The following is an 18149-nucleotide window of genomic DNA, read 5'->3' as shown; positions in this document are numbered from 1 at the left end:
TGGACGGCATCACCTTTGTATTTGGTTTTACATTAGTCCGCGGTGACATAACAAACGTACTATTCCAAAGGACGATCAATCTCCCCTCTTACAACTATATCTATATGAAAACAATCAACAATACTCCGGATTTCAGATTAACGGGGATCCACTGTACTCTAATATAAACTAATGTTGTCGACCTTTGGAATTAGCTGATACACAATTGCGATAGTATGACGACATCCATATATGGAGTCTAAATTGATGTTCCTATTGGAGTTGTAGCATCTTCGACAAACGTTTTGTACATGAAAATATCAAACAATCAATTTCTTTGTACAAAAAGTACATAACATGCAACTCCATAATATTGGACATTTGTATTAAGGTCACATTCACATCCTTTCAAAGGCATTTCATTTTAAATGAACAATACGTGCATATCCTATAGACCTATATAGATACCAGTATTCACGATATTGCGATAACGTCAAAGAAAACTAGTCGAGTGCAAGATCTATTACAACAGTTGATTTATATAATTTGATCACCGTGTGAATATATTCGTTGTATAAGCTAACATTTGTTGAACTGTTTGAATGCCATTTATTGAAGATACAACTGCAATTACAGTGGATACATTGAAAGATATAATGCAGTAATTTCTATTGTGTCAAGCGGTGACTCTTTAAGTCACCGTTTGAATCAGTAATCTGATTGGTATAATACCCTATCATAGCGAATTATCTGATAACCATAGTTTTTATGATCGCGACAAAATGCCGAAATGTAGAAATCCTATTCTAATCATAATGTATACATAAACGTGCTGAGAGTTTGGTAGCGATTAGAAAAGAAATATTCCCTTCGAGTTTCAGAAGGGAACAATAATGTGACCAATGTTGTGTTGTGTGCAGTATTTATATGTTGAAACACCCTTATGTAACTGAAGGATTGTTAACAAATACCATGAACCCTGATTCTCTCATACTTTCAATGGATGCTGTGGTTCTGTGTTTCTGCTATGAGAGACAAATGTTTGTTTGTCGTTTAGTGCCGCTGTCAGCAATATTCAAGCTGAATGACGGCAGTCTATAAATATTCTAGTCTGGACCAGACTATCCAGGGATTGGCATCATGAGTATCGATCTACGCATTGAGATACGATGACATGCATCAACAAAGTCAGCGAGCCTGAACAGACGATCCGGTTAGTCGCGTCTTACGAGAAGCACGGGTTGCTGAAGAACATTCTACCGTTGATGTACCGCTGTTGATGTGTACATGTCCCATGTGTACGTTGAAACCTGAATAATCCGGAAACCCTGCAATAAGGGCGATCTTTTTCTGACAGTTTACATTTCTATGAGCCATTACTAGACCAGAATAATGGGATTTCGCTGTACCAGAATAAACTATAAACTGTTTTGACAATTCGAATTGTCATTCTAATTCTAGCATCTTTGAAAAACGTTTTGGTTCATTTAGGAGATAAGCCTACTGTGTTTTGAAATTTGATGTAGTCCCACTGTAGAGTAGATACCCCGTATTGTGTAATTTGGAACCGAGCGCTTTAGCGCGAAGTTTCAAAGGTATAAATAAGAGAACTAATAAGCAGTGTCTTAAGTGTAAAAAAGGTACTGCTGTCAGCTTCAGTAGCGGAGCCATTAGTGATGTCATTTGATTGTGACACCATGGTAAGCAATGACGTCACAATGGTCTGCAAAGCATTGTTATGCAAATTCATTGCTGCGTTATCTACAATGTAGATATTGCTTGATCTCACCCAGGCGATATCTCCTGTATGAGCCAGTTTTGGGGGATAAAGTTCTATAATTCTCCTATTTATTTTGCATGTGCAAGTCTTATTAGTTAGTTAGCAAATAGCAAGTAAATAATAAAATATCAAAATAAACGCCTCTTCACCCCGAACTTGGATGTGGCAGACCTACATCAGAGTTACTCACACTTCAAAGTTGTCAATATGGCTGCCAATGTTATATTTTCCGTGCTTCAGAAGACAGGTTACGAAGCCAGATGACAACACCGATCTATGATGTGGTTCAACATTAACATGTAGATTCACTGGGAATGAGCCTGCTGGTACAATGTGATTACCATTGGAACTGGAGTATGACTGAACAGCTGCTTTTTAGGCTGCAGACAAGACGCTTTTACGACTACAGACAAGCCGGAATCTGCATGATTTAACCTGCCAATTTAAAGTTTTCATGGATTCACCCAAGCATGTGACAGAAAATTATTGTGACTATTGTGGCCCAGAAACAGTGGTTCGTGTATGATTTTCCTAATTGTTCGTGCTCTGAAATGAATTTCATCTAGTTTGATTAGGTTGCGATGATCAAGTGTACTTTGACTTCAGTAATGTCGGGACATTGTTGTCGCATTTCGAAGGGAGCTAGAGAATCTGGGAGTGTTTTCTGATGGACTTTTAAATCCTCTCTTGCCAAATCCTTACGGTGGTGATAGACGGAGATGGCAGTGAATATCACAAAAAGGTTTTAAAACAACATGTTGTCATGAATAAAATTTCTTCAAACATGTTTTATAATGTTTTATTTTACTGTCATTGTCGGTTGTTTCAATGAGGAAATTGCCTGTTCCGATTCTGGAAGCCATAGAGTGTCCCTAACAGTTTGTTAAACATTTCATTTGTATGGAAAAGATATGCCTTCGTTAAATCTAGTAATGGCATCAACGTAGCAGTCAGGGTTGCGGCTTTGAACGCCAAAAACATCCGATATCAAATTACCGTATTCCCTCTATTAGACGCTAGGCCGTTTATTAATTTCGCGAGAGCCCTTGACTCGGCGTGTATCAGAGACCTGCCTTGTATTTGAGACCCAGCGTGTAATAGAGGAAATATAGATACGTTTTACAGTTGATATGGGGGGTGATCGATCGGCAGCCATTTTTTTATGAATCGGTATATGGTCTCTTCTTAAAATATATGAAATGGGTTTCCGTAGCAAATAGGAAACCTCTTTTTAACCAATCAGATTCAAGCATTCATCATTGTCAGGGTAGAATTCGAATTCTAGCATCTTTGACAAACGCTTAGTTCATGTACACATGACACCCGATTTCATGGCTTTGTTTCAACACAAAAAACATTAAACTTGTATTAGGTATACGTTCACACCCTTCCACCGAAAGGTCGTTAAACATCAATAATTAGTGTGCATCTGATAAACCCATTGTTATCGGATTTCATGCAATTTGATCTCCGCGGGAATATATTCGATGTACGTGTATAAGATAACATTTATTGAACTATACAAATGCCACAAATATGTCAATACCATTTCAATGATGACAATATCACAATTATAACGGGTCAATTGAATTCGAAGAGACGTTATGTCGTTTTTTATTCTGAAAACGGGTGGCTCTTGTGTTATTTTGGTGTGGGTCCTTGAAATCACCACTTAACGTAAGATTATCATGTGATATTGACAAATTACAGACATAAAGACAGCCTGCTCCAACTATAGGATGCTACATATTGACTTTTTGGGACTCGGGTAGCGGTGAGAAAAAAACATTCACTTACAGTTCTCAAGGGAGCAGGAATACGGCATATGTTGAGTGATGTGGTGAATACACGAATTATTGGAACCCTCATAGTCGCGACCAAACTGATCAAATATGAACTGTGGTATTCGTTTCATAATCAATTTACTGATCTGACACATCGTGTCTCCTATGTGCTTAGTTGTATGCTGATTCGATTGCATGAATAATAACCTCGCGTCAAGTGTGTCCTGTTCAAACATTGAACACAATGGCGTTTACTGATACAGTTGTCATTGCACACACGTTTCTTCAGCTGCAAGGTGTATCGGTATTAAGTTAACGGAACATTACAAGTGGAAATAAGGCTTCTTTCTAAGCTTTGACAAACGTTCATTTGAAACCACCACGCTTAGAAAGTGTTCGAGAACTGAATAAATATTCAAGAATACTTTTATATATGAATTAAAATAATTATTGTATATTAGATTAGGCTTGGTTGTACTGGGCAAATGCGGTTGCGTTGTGTTGTGTAGTGAGCGACGGAGACGATTTTATATAGTTACAAGTGATATATAAAAGTAACATAACCTTGAAAGAGGGTATTATTATTTGGAAAAGAGACTGAAATTATATATTTTCATATTAGCCCGAGGTTACAAATGATTGAATTTCGGCGCATCAAATCTGAAAAATCATTATATGTTTCAATATTGTAAAATACAAAAGTTATAAATAGTGGACCTCTTCCAAAGGTGGCAGTGCCAACCTTGACTTCAGGCCCTTGAAATGGTACAGCACTTGGACTGTTCTTTTGAAAATATTAATAGTTCTAAGGCCTATCTATGCTCAAATTTTAGTCCATTTATTCAAGGGATTTCAGAGAGTACATCAGCCTATAAATACAATGTTAAAATAACTGTCATGAATAGATATTTGAAAAAGAAATTTGAAAATTCTAAAGAAATTCAAAACTTCTAACGTTTGACAAGTCCATCAGTGAGAGTTGGGAGGGGTGAAGGGTGTAGCCAGGTCGTGGAGGGGAATGCAGACAGATGGCTATCTGGGACCATTACCGCTATCACCACAAGTGTATCAGTATGAGAGTATAATGATAAATGAACGAAATGTTGGTAAAGTGACAAAACACATGTTTTTTCAAAGAAAATACTTTTAAATGGTAAGAAAGAGGTGGGATTCATAAAGTACAATTGCACATATATAAAGAAATTTACACAATAATGACAATGACACAACATGATTTCTTCTCCAACATGTTTCAATGTAAATAAATAAATAAATAAATAAATATCACGATTACTAGGAATTTTCTTGCATACCTATTGACAGAAAGGAATTCCTAATGTGAATAACTATGGATAAAGCTTTCTCATAAAATGACTCCAAATAGCATTTTGATAATTATAGCTGGGTTTGACCAATCTTTTCTTTCCTGGTGCATTCCTGTGACCACACAGTTCAGGGGCCAGTCTCCTGGCAGGTGGCACCCATTCACTGGTGGAGTCCCTATCTACATTCTCATTGCAATGTAAAACGGCCAAATGACTTCTCCTAAAATATTCAGATTTGCCAAATGATACACGTTTATGGTGAAATACATTCATTACATTGTTGAAAGATTCTACATATGCAGTGTCCATTGCTGAAAGAAAATCTTTTGGATGTTTATAAATAAGACTGTTTTGAAGTGCAACAGCTAACAATTTTTCTGCTTTCGGATCAGTTATAATTATCTTTGATGGTTCATAATTTTTCTCTCTTCTGCACCGGGAAGTGGGATTGCATCTATCATGCACATTTTTGTAATGATTTACAATATTATCTACGGAAGATTTAAATTTGATTTCATCTCCCTCTGAATTCCTCAAAGCATAATTAATGTGTGTTCTAATTGAAGAAAGTTTGTCACTCAGCTCTTCATGCCACGTGACACCATGTCTGTGGTGAGATCCACTGGAAAGTTTCTTTAACTCTCTTTCCACAGCCTATCAAGGCATGCCAGGTGTCATTCTGGTTGAGAGTGAGATGCTGGTGTGTCCGAATGTACTTGTTTATTGACATGTTTCTGTCATGGGCATGCACTCTCACAGATACAGGTCCATCTGGGTGCGTCTCCAGATAGGTATAAATCCTATCCGTACCCAGTCGTTCATGGCGCTGTGACACTGAATCCTCCTCCTTGGTAACAATTTCGTCTCTCAGAACTTGATGGCTTTTTATTCCTATGCACACAACATCCGTGTGCTGAGAGTTCTTACGCCATCCATGTCGCGCATCGGTCGCAATGTCAATTCCTGCCTCAGCATCCTGATCTGACATGAACGTTATGCCGATTTCTTCTCTCAAAGCATTGTCACAGCTGTCTTGATATTCCGCTGCCACACAGTTGCTATAGACAGTTTCATCACCTTGCATATTTTCTCGCATATACCCAAGAGATACATGTCCAGTATTGGCAGCTTGGCACATGCGCTCGTACTGCACATGGAGCATTCCACTACAGAAGTATCCATGGGCCATTCTATAGTTGACGAGAAACTTTTGATTTGGGAGGTATGGTGACGATGCCCATGGGGCGAGAGATGTGTTGCAGGTCTCACAGGATATATCCAAAACCGCTGCATGTCCACGACAGTACTTTTTAACTGCAGAGAACTTTGCATTTCTGCAAGTTCTTACATGATCAGCAGTCATATTTGCAAGTGTATCCACGGACTGGACTGCTGTCATAAATATGCACTGGTTGATATCCCCCATGTCGGTAGTGCTGTAGTTTGGCGTCATGTCAGGTGCATCTTCCATAGCTTCATCTGCATCCTTTGTGTGTGCATTTATGTACAAGTCCAGAATCCTTTCAATGGCTTCTGCATTGTTCACTCTGAGACCCTGCATATTGCCTGTAATAATTTCTTTTACTCTGCACATCTTCCTCTTTATCCTGTCCTTCACATCCCAACCACACTGAAGTTCCAGGTTGAATCTCTCTTGACTGCCATCCTTTCGATGGGTGCTGTTATATACAGATTTCTTTCCAGGATCCATGACTAGTATTGCGATTCACTGATGTGTCTTATCTTGTATGAAGCAAAATACAGACTGCAGTTTTTGTCATATTGTCTATAATTTCTATGGTCCTGGGAAAATGCCAAGGCATAATTAAACAGGAAATGCCAAGAGGTGATGTTACATTTTTTGTCAAGATAAGGAAGATTCATTAAACTGAAATATTGCAAACTGGTCATTACAGTTGAATGACACTTCCTCCAGACTAATTGATAGCGGTCATTCCTGGGACAGACAGTTTTCCTAAGGAAATGGGTAAGGGTCATAAACAAAACAATGCTCGTTTAACAACAATCGCCAAAATGCCTGCCATATAGTGTCTTGAACATCTCACTGGAAGGTACCATTTTGTAATCTCTCACAAGCACGAATAAAATGGAAAACCGTCATGTTTTATGCCTGTTGGTTACTGACGAAATGGAACAGATCATAGATAGTATATTGACACACCATGGTTGGGAACTGAAACGTACATTGCCTGCTGATCATGCTGGAGATCTGAACTGCACATCATCTAATAACCCACAAATGACATCAGAAGATAACAGAGACAACAGTGAAGGGAGTGATGACCGTGAAGGGGATGATTCACATGCCCCTATCCCAGCTGACCAAGGAGGAGATGGGGATCAAGAATGCCCCCACTGTTTATGCAATCCATGCATTACACATGAACAGTACAGACAGTCTTGGATGCCATCTCAGAATGCCTTTCCTAGCGTAAAAAACCGTCAATTCCGGAAGGTATTATATAAGAAATATTGGACATTACTCCGAAACAGGAATGTGTGGCGTGATCCACGATATATAGCCAGCTCTGAGACAAGACAGAAGAATTACATACTACAGGTGGCATAGGAGGGACATAATGCCCAACTGTGTTATCCAGAAAACAAGACTATGGATGCCTAAGACAGACAGGGAGGAGTATGTCGGACATCAGTGGGAGAATGTGTAGAACATTATTCTTTGGAATGATTGATAACTGGTGCAGAATTTGTTCTATTTTGTTCATTTCTATAAAAAGGTATGATTATTTTGATACTGTAATCTTGTTCCTCATTAATATTCAGTATACATACAATACAAATACTATCAATGAAAAGAAGGAAAGAATGTAACAGAAGTTGAATAGATTCAACATTCAAATAATGGAATCCTTATGCTGATTTCCTATTGTCATAAAAACAACATACACAAAGATATTTTGTATTCATTGACAAGAAACAATTACTTAAAATGTGTTTTCAACAAATTTAAGGAACATTTTCTGTAAATTTTTTATCATTCTTTTCTCAACTAAATTTACATAAGAGGTGCAATGCGGTGACATACGGCACACGCCTACACAGCCCCATGGCCAAAGCAGAGATCTCTATCAAGCTCATATTTCAGTCACCCCTCTGCTTGGTGAGCATGGGCTAGGCTAATATTTTTCTCCCATGGGAGAAATACTCGGGCCTTTCAGTTCTGTTGCACTCTCTTTCTACGAGAATTCTCACAGTTGTGACTCTGAAATACTATGACGCCATATGCTGTGTAACAACTGAGCCCACGCGGTAAGCAGAAAGTGGCAAAAACAAACAAATCAAAGGTGTTCTGATCAAACGTCATATATTCTTAATGCTCTATCCATCTTGCAAAGGCGAATGCCACGCTTTTCATAATATGGGTTTGAGGGAAAGAATTCTTATCAAAACCCATTCTTCATAATCCTTTTATATCTTGAAATTGGATTAAGCTTGATTGCATTGGGCATTTTCTATTGCTGTGTTGTTATGTGGGCGACAGAGAGTATTTTTTTTCCTTACAAGTGATATATAATATAACATAACATTGAAAGAGGGTATTTTTGTTTGGAAAATGAAACCGACTTTATGAGTTTTCAATTTCGCGAGTGTAATCTGAGGTTTCTAATGATAGAATTTCAGGTTATCAAAAGTTATCAGTGATTTCTCCCCTTCGTTCGCGAGTTGTCCTGATGCGTATTGATGAAATGTAAGATATTCGTAATGCGGTGTCCATTTTGCCACGCTTTTTCTAAAATATGGGGTTCATTGAAAGAAAGCCTATAAGAAAATATATTCACACTCAGATTTCCGGGTTTTCATCCCAATAACATCTTTATTCAATCTATAAGATTGAAGCGCACATGCCTATTCATTTTACAAAATCAATTTCGGTTAACTTTGTATTGATGAGTTTCATAGAAAGCAATGTTGTTTGTCATGCTGTTACTGAATATGTACATGCATGTTCTGTAGTTCTGCAGTGGCAGAAAACACATTGTGGTCAACTCTGGCGCCATTCAGTGTTTCATGTATTCATTCTTCTCAGACAATAATGGTAATGCTGGACAGGGAGATGTTTCATTGAAATAAACAATTGCCTTATACAGTTTATCCACGTCTCTCTAATATTGAGTAACATCCTATTCTAGATTAAGATGCTGGAATTTTGAAGCTTGCTGTTGAGACAGATATGAAAACACAATTTATAACGAATTGCATGTCATACAAGCTTAAAGGCTTTTTTGCTGTTGACGAATCTTCTATGTATGTGGCTCCTACTACTCTAAATTAAGAAACAAGCACATCGTAAGATATGTTGGTAAATGTAATGTATTTCCATCACGCAGAGTAAAAGCACTGATATAATCAGAACTGTCCGTCTATTTCTATATATATACAGAGAAATATCAAGTTGTAAGTCTGACAATATAAAATGCACATGCGTGATGATGGTTTTGTCTGTATATTGTGCCTTTAGGTCTGTCTCATCTTGAGTAATCATAGATTTAATGAATAAGGAAAAGAACGACATACGCAATGTTCAACACAATGTTATGTACCAAATGTTCCTGGACATTCCTGCACTCAGCCAGTTGGCATCATTGTCAGGTTACTGACAGTCAATTGTTTTCAGAAGAAAGGGAAACGATAAAACCTGTTTGGTTGAAATGTTCCTTGAGTGAACTGAGGGAGTGTATGAATGTTATGTTATGGGTTTAAATTCGAGATTTATGCGATATTTTTAACGGTGCCCGACTGGCAGTTATTGTTGATTGTCTCTGTTACAGATAAATAAACCATGTCAGTTATACCCTGTGCAGAACAATGTAATGATTTCCAATTTATCTTCAAAGTCACAGTTTTATTAATGTGTCTTCCCTGGATGTAACAGAATCCCCTCTTTAGTCTCCGAAACCCGTTTATATTGATTAACATTAGTTACAGTGATTCTCCATTTTCAAATATTTCATATTTAGCTGTCTTAATGAAAGCGATGTAAAATAACATTTGTGTTTGTTAAATGAGGTTGAATGTGATGGGAGCAGCGTTGAGTGATTATTGACGTTTTGATGTGATAGATCCTCACAGGCGTTAAGTGTCTATGGTTGAGTATTAAATATTAAACTTTCCTTGAATTCCACTGACAGTGAAAACCATTTTGAGAATAATGACACGTCATTTCTACAAATAGTTAAATTAGTCTGGAGAATTACTAGATTTGAAACCTCTTGGAGAACAATCTTTGGGAAAGTGATTAATGAACAATGTTCGTGTTTATTACAACTATTTCTTTTTGATATTTTAACGCATAACCCATTTATTGATTAATTATATAATGGTGTATGAACCAACGCTCGTTCTTCATAATGATTACGGTATGGTATACGACTGCAATACCATTAGTGTTTTTATGAAGTTATTTAAACAGGTTGGGGGTTGATTTGACATGACATAAAAACATGTGTAACAATGTCACTGGCAAATGTGCCACTCTGATATTCTTTACACGGTATCGGTGATGATCCTATGGTGCAAGCCTAGCGTTGTCACCAAAGTGATCTGGATGTAATTTAGCAAGCTTCCAAACCTCTTTGCACTACCGGACCTCCCTTCGTTCTCAGCTGCCTGCGCAGTATACACCCCAAGCAGCTGGCGAGGCGCTAGAAGGTTAACAGTCACATTACCATCTCCTGCTACCGGAGTCAAGCTGCCGAACACAGTCACCTATCCAACTCCGCCACCGACGTTCCTTAACACAATTAATTTGTGCCTTGTGCCTTGTACACAGGACCACGTACCACCACAAAAGCATGGGCCACGTTACGATAACACGCACACGATCAGCCATATCACAGAGCCTGATCATCGAATCTCCAGTTCAGTCAGCTCCTACGAGAAGCGTTACCTATTCTGTCCCTGAATCCCCACGAGAGACAAATACCAGTGTGAAGGTTCATCAACAAACTCTTTTAATGCATTATATTAAGACTAAGTTGTTTCATTTGGCCGAAGAGGCTCGGGCAAGAGGCAATTCGTTGCGTTCCTTAGGGGTAACCAAAAACTTCTGATCACGGATCCGAATCTCGGCCTGGTAATATTTCTCGGTTTGTCAGGACCGTGCTTGTTGATATACTGAAGTTGACGGCGGTCTGTAAATAATCAACCAAGACAGCCTGACCAACCGATCCCGTTAATCGCCTCTTACGACAAACAAAGTCACCGTTTACGGCAAGAATGGGTTGCTGAAGACCTATTCTACACCGAATCTTCACGGGTCGATCTTAGGCGTTTACTGATTTTACTGAAGTAGTAAACGTCTAAGACCAGCAATACTTCGGGCTTTCCTCCATCATCACACTGACATCACGTCATGTAATTGAAATTGTTCAGAGGGGCGTTAAACCGAACTAACTCACTACAGCAGGGCGAAATGAAATGTCGATTGCTAAGGTTGTTGCTCTGGTCGTTGGGTAGCCATGCGTTCGTCACGCCAAAGGTCAACACGAAACAATGTGTGAAGCTCAGTTTTATTTTTTCGTATCATTGCTGGAATACTTCTTCAAAATTCACTCACTCGCGTGTATTCGCCGGTGTCATTTTCAACTCCGAGATTAAGTTTCATTAGGATGTTCATACATACGGCACTGTAACGCGTTTGAATGTTATGACTACACTTATTTGTATGTAGAGTGAACCTTAATTTGGAGTCTCATCACTGGACAAACTAAAACATTACAGCACCGTCGTATCGATTCCAGTCAAACGCACAACCAGCTAGTTTTTACGCAATTTTCAAAGAGACGGACATTTGTTATTGTGAGAGAATGAAATCTACTGCGGTAATCTATGTCGAGCTTTCGAATCAGAAATGTTCATTTTGTGCAGTGCCACTGAACGAGCGAGGAGATGTATTATTAATGTCAGGATTTCAGCCGATAAGCCTTTCGTGATGGAAATCTATACATCAATCTCATTAATCTTTCCTATCCGTAATCCAGTCAATGCCAGAGATGGCAGTCGAGTGTATTGTGGAATAATAGGAACGCACCATAGATATCGGCATAACAAATAGGCAATACTACACTTTTCTGACACATGGCGATTAAATTGGTTTTGATTTTCCGAAAGGTAATTCCCTTAAAATGTTATATGAACGTGAGAATGATCGATGGAATGAATATCTATAAGCACTTGAAACATAATTCCACATTTCCTTATAGAGCGGTGTGGTAGCCGTGTGGTTAAAGCGTTTGCTTGTCACGCTGACAGCTCTGGTTCGATTCCCAACTTGGATGCAATTAGACTAACATTTAATCCCAGAAATAAAGTTATCTAATTAAAAAAAATATATCTACAAAATAAGATAAATCAAACCCAATCGCTTAATTTAAAGCTAAGGCAGTCTAGACTCAGACTCAAGACTTGAGCTGTATTCATTTTGTTCAATGAAATTCTCAAGGGTCTGGGGCTTTATGGACTGACTGTACGTCGCTTTTCAAAACTACCACTACCGTGAACTATTGCTACATTACTCCTCTTGGTTGACAACTGTCCGTTACATTGAAGCAATGAACATTTGAAGGATAGTCCTTTCGCACTGAGCGCTACTCGAAAACTATTGCTTCAAAATCCCCACCTAGGTTGACCGCTATCCGTGCACTAACGCTACAATAATAGCCATAAGTTGACCACTATCCGTGCACTATCGCTACAATAATAGCCATAAGTTGACCACTATCCGTGTACTATCGCTACAATAATAGCCATAAGTTGACCACTATCCGTGTACTATCGCTATAATAATAGCCATAAGTTGACCACTATCCGTGCACTAACGCTACAATAATAGCCATAAGTTGACCACTATCCTTGGACTAACGCTACAATAATAGCCATACGTTGACCACTATCCGTGCACTATCACTACAATAATAGCCACAAGTTGACCACTATCCATGGACTAACGCTACAATAATAGCCATAAGGTGACCACTTTCCGTGCACTATCGCTACATTTGTTCTCCCAGCCTGTCCACTATCCATATATTAATAGACGTGTACTTTTGTCTTCCAGGGCTGAACACTATCCGTGCAAAGAGCATTCCTGTCTCTCGCCTTGGGAACTTTTCTACATTCGTTTATGAGATACATTCGGAGGTCAACTCATTCGTGACCACCTCGTGTTATTCTGGGACAAGCCGAATAGCGACTCGTGCCCCCTCTCGTGGCCATTTTTGCAACTGGGTTCCGTCTTTGCGCAAAAGGGGATACCTAAAACAATTGTCAACTCCTTGTGTCATGGTTCACACATATTTCCACATATATTATATATATTTTAGATACAATTTAAAGCAGATCTGGACATGCGGACTTATACAGTATGTTTGAACACATTTAACTGTGTCTTGGGCATATTTGTAGATGCAAGACACATGTTAAATCAAATATTATTTCTGAGGGATTCTTTGACAAAGAACTTGAAATCATACGCGAATTCTGATTGGTTTGTCGTATTTTCGCACATAACATTCATCGATAGGGGGACGAGTCTTCTTGCAGGTTACGGAAAGGGGCGAGTGGTGACGAATGAGGTCAACTATGTCGATAGGGCATGCGCGTTTCCATCTTTAATTCAGTCGATCCCAATGTAATTTATTTACGTCGACTATATTTGGAAACCTGTATATCAGAAAGGTAGCTAAGTATTAGACGACATGTGAAAACGAAGCTATATTAATCAAAAGGGTTAATACAAAATATACAAAACTTTAATGGCATTACATAACAACCTGTAAAAAATATGACACATTATGAATAAATACACTACGACAGTTACGTTCTCATAACGGGCGACTACATGTACGTTAGAAGCATTTACGATCATCACACTATAACTTAAACATAAATACATCTCCGTGCTTTCGAAAACTAGCCAGATAGCGTTACTTTATGGTCGATATCAACTGCAGCAGCTTTGTTGTGGGCGCGTGTCACAGACGGACTAGTGCCACCTGGTTCGGCTTCTCAACACGTTATACTTGCCACATCTTAGCGCCAATAACACTTACCCACTGATTAGTTTGGCACACTGATACAAAAGAAACTATTCTTCAGAGATATAAACATAGTTTATCCTTTAACTTTCGTGGTGCCTGGCCGTCAACCGTCTTGTACAACGCTCAGTGCTGCACTTTGAAGACTTAACGGTTTCAAAATCGTGGACGTTGTACAAGTGTTACAACGTATTTATTTATTCACAAGTGTAACGAAATGGAGTTAATTATCTTTCCAACGGTGTCTAAATTCATTAGGTCTAAATGGTATATGCACTGTCTCGTCAAAGGTGAAAGTGCTGGTATTCTATATTTGTTTGAAATCTGGATGCCCAATACTTCTTCTCACAGGGAAGTACATATCATAACGATAATAAACATATGACATTTATGTCAAAGTATAGGTCATCGAGAATTGATCCTAAGTTTAATTGACCAATAACATATCGATCACATTGTCAGTGTTTTTCACGTCAAAACAAAACTGACGGAAGTGGTCGTAATTTTCTTCATACTGTTCAAAGATTAGGTTACAATAAAAATGACAGTTTGGATAAAATATATCCAAGGATTGTCCAATGTATATAGTTTATGTGCTCAACAATATATTTTGTGTATATGTCCAATTAAGTCGAAATGCAAGGAAATATGTCGTCTTGAGGTCTTACTGAAACGAAATTGTTAGATTGTTGAGCACATGAAGATTATTCATTGCCCAATGCTTTGATAGAAGTAATTCATATTTTCGTAATTTTCTTTCACTTAATCTTGAAACTTAGTGCAGTTGTGCTGTAAAAACAATAACATGTCATTCCTTCACAACGCAAGCGACCGCCTCCGTGGTCTAGTAGGAGAGCGTCCGCCCGGGGAGCGGAAGGTCCGGGGTTCGATCCCCGGCCGCGTCAGAGCGTCATACCAAAAGACGTTAAAAGATGGTACTTGTTGTTACTTTGTCTGGCTCTCGGCATTAAGGGGCTAAAACAAGGACTGGTCGGCTCGGACTCAGTATACTGTGTCTTAGTGGGCTATTCGTGTTAAACTGCGGCATGGTATCTCAGTGAGCTGGGACTATAAATCGGCATCAGTCCGGACTAGTACAAGCAGCCACACACACACACGCGTCGCAATATTCTTCGGCGCAACGTTTTTCCCAATTTCACCTCAACTCACCTCTCCAACGCAAGCTATCGTTTTCCTTGTATTAAAAGTTATCTCAAGCTCTTGATGCATAGAAGATTCCATTAATGCTCATTTAAAATAATCAGATCCCTACTAGCATGCTGCTCCTTTGCTACTCGGTGCTGTTGAAGTGGAACAAATTGTTGCTCGAGGGACGGTCGGGTAGCCTCGTGGTTAAAGCGTTCGCTCGCCGCGCCGAAGACCCGGGTTCGGTTCCCGACATGGGTACAATGTGTAACGCGTATTTCTGGTGTCCCCCGCCGTGACATTGCTGGAATATTGCTAAGGGCAGCGTAAAACCATACTCACTCACTCCATTCTTGTTGTTCGAATAAAATTATTAAACAAATTATTTTCATCTTTCACGCTGCCCAATTTTCAACATATACGGTCTTTATGATTTTAACTTGAAACATAAACCACAGGTCCACGCTGACATCTGACAATGTGTAATTACTTCCAAAAATTGGTTGTTTTCAAATGTTTATGGGCCGGACTATTGTTTTCGTAAAGAATCACATGGTCGGTCCAGAACGCACTGACAGTACTGACATTCACTGTTGATACATTTTGTTTGTTTGTTTGTTTGTTGTTTAACGCCGCACTCAGCAATATTCCAGCTATATGACGGCGGTCTGGTAATAATCGAGTCTGGACATGACAATCCAGTGATTAATATCATGAGCATCGATCCACGCAATTGCGATTGATGACATGCATCAACCAAATCAGCGAACCTGACCACCCGATCCCGTTAGTCGCCTCTTATGTCAAGCATAGCCGCCTTTCATAGCAAGCATGGATTGCTGAAGACCCATTCTACCCCGGATCTTCACATGTGGTCACATTGGTTTGTTGTACCCTCTTTGTTAGTATTTCCACGAGTCAGAAGGGCGAGGGAAGATAAACTTAAATAGCTTTTCAACATCAATCCATGTCACCCCAGGGACAGGTAATTTATTTTACCACACAGCTTATGTTGCAGTTATGTCTTAAACATGTATGATTTGATCTGAATCGGCAAGAATACCACAGTCAGACATGTGTCCACTTAGTTCTGTTTCGTTCGGAAAATATCGTTAATATCCGGAGAATAGCGTTACATCATTATTAAGAGATAAAAATTGCGGTTAGTATGATGCAAATGTAACCTTTGGCAATTCGAGCGGGGATTATAGCAAATGAACCTTACATGTTAGCTGGGTATATTGAAAATAACAGAATAGATCTCAGCCGATCGGAATCCGACATTCATGTGTAAGGTTATTTCGTGCTTACCCAGTGTATAGAACCACTGCTGTTCACACAAGCTTCAGGAATTGGTTTCTCCCCTGCCTTGAAAATATAGATTTGTAATCTATCGCTAGTTGAGTGGCGTAATCTGCCCCGTTCCGTGAACAGATTGATTGGCAGTGCTTTATAGATAAATTAATGATATTTATTAACACGTTGTCCAGTGTGTATTTGCTAACACGCCTCTCTCTATCGCAGGCAATCTTGATGATGATTACTGTCGTGGGCATCTACGGCATCTGCTGGCTGCCTCTGCACGTCATCACTATCGTTGGCGACGTCAACCCTACCATCTACGACTACAGCTACATGAGAACCATCTGGATTGGCGCTCACTGGCTGGCCATGAGCAGCTGTGCATATAACCCCTTCATCTACTGGTGGATGAACTCAAAGTTCAGGGAGGGTTATGTGAACATCTTGAGATCCTTCAGGGCCTGTCTGTCAGGAAGGGATAGGACCTTCTACATCAACAGGACAAGAGGCTACTCCAGCACTGATGACTACCGGGGCAAGCAGAACGGAGATATCGGAATGCGGGATATTGGACGGAGGCGAGATGTCAATTCGCACACGGAATTCGAGGAGCACAAACATTCGCAAATTGTGGATCCTAATCTCGACCTTGAACCTGATAAAGTGCCGCTGAATGTGTAGAGCTGCGTCACAGAATGATGACGTTTATAGATTGGCCTTACAAAGTGCCACTGAGTGTGTAGAGGTACGTCAGAAAGTGATGACGTATATTGGCTAGTCTTACATGGTACCGCTCAGTGTGTAGAACTACGTCACAAACTACTAACGAATATGGATTGGTCTTACAAAGTGCCGCTTGTTGTGTAGATGTACGTCACAAACCGATGGCGTGTATTGGCTAGTCTTACAAAGTACCGCTCAGTGTGTAGAGGTACGTCACGAAGTGATAACGTATAAGGGTTTGTCTTACAAAGTGCCGCTACATCATAAACGGATGACGTATATTGGTTGGTGTTACAAAGTGACGCTCAATGCGTAGAGCTCTGTCCCACATATGACGTTTTCGGCTTGATATACTAGTAATTGCTTTTCAGTGTAAAGTGATGACGTTAAGTTGCTCAGTGTACAGTGTCAATCAAACTCTGATGACGTATATGATCGACGTCCCGATCCTTGTAAACATGGACGTCAAACATTTGCTGGGCCACAGTGCTCTATCACAGTGGTACGTCACAAAATGATGGCGTATATGATTGCTGTCAGACAGTACCGCTCATTTAAGGATGTGCATCCCAAACATATAAAGCAAAAAGTTTGGGGTTGTAAAAATGCCAATACGTCTCATAATGATACCAGTTAGCGAGACCCACAAGAGCCGCCTAATGTGAAGAGGTACGCCTTAAACTAATGACGTAACACGCTTTGGTTCTGACAAATACCGCTTCGTTGAGATGTACCTCTATCTGAGAATGTGTGAACAATTTTGACTCACATGTTGAAACAAAAGAAAATCAGATAGTCCGATTGAGCACATGAAATATATCACGAATCCATTATACCTCTAACACATTGATGAGAAATAACTGTAAGAGCAAACGGTTTTGCATGACGTTGTGACAAGCGTTTTAACTGAACACCAGACTGTATTGTTTTGTTTGCTTGTTGCTTAACGCACTCAGAAATATTCCAGGTATATGACGGCAGCTCGGCCATAATAGAGTCTGGATCAGAAAAAACAGTGATTGATGAGCACCGT

The 18149-nt window shown here is 39.4% G+C and overlaps 1 protein-coding gene across 1 annotated transcript in view; it reads left to right on the top strand.

The window, feature by feature from the left end:
• Nucleotides 1-17074, top strand: part of LOC139469086 (RYamide receptor-like) — a 37235-nt gene extending 20161 nt beyond the window's left edge. Inside the window, exon 2 of the mRNA XM_071251211.1 lies at nucleotides 16616-17074. Coding sequence (XP_071107312.1) covers nucleotides 16616-17074 — 459 coding nt within the window. The remainder of the gene's footprint in view (nucleotides 1-16615) is intronic.
• The last annotated feature ends 1075 nt before the right edge of the window (nucleotides 17075-18149 follow it).

Source organism: Haliotis cracherodii, unplaced genomic scaffold, assembly GCF_022045235.1.
Source record: "Haliotis cracherodii isolate W230 unplaced genomic scaffold, xgHalCrac1.p SCAF_2, whole genome shotgun sequence".
NCBI lineage: Eukaryota > Metazoa > Mollusca > Gastropoda > Lepetellida > Haliotidae > Haliotis > Haliotis cracherodii.
The sequence above is the reverse complement of the archived record's forward strand: the minus strand, read 5'-3'. Positions and strand labels throughout refer to the sequence as shown.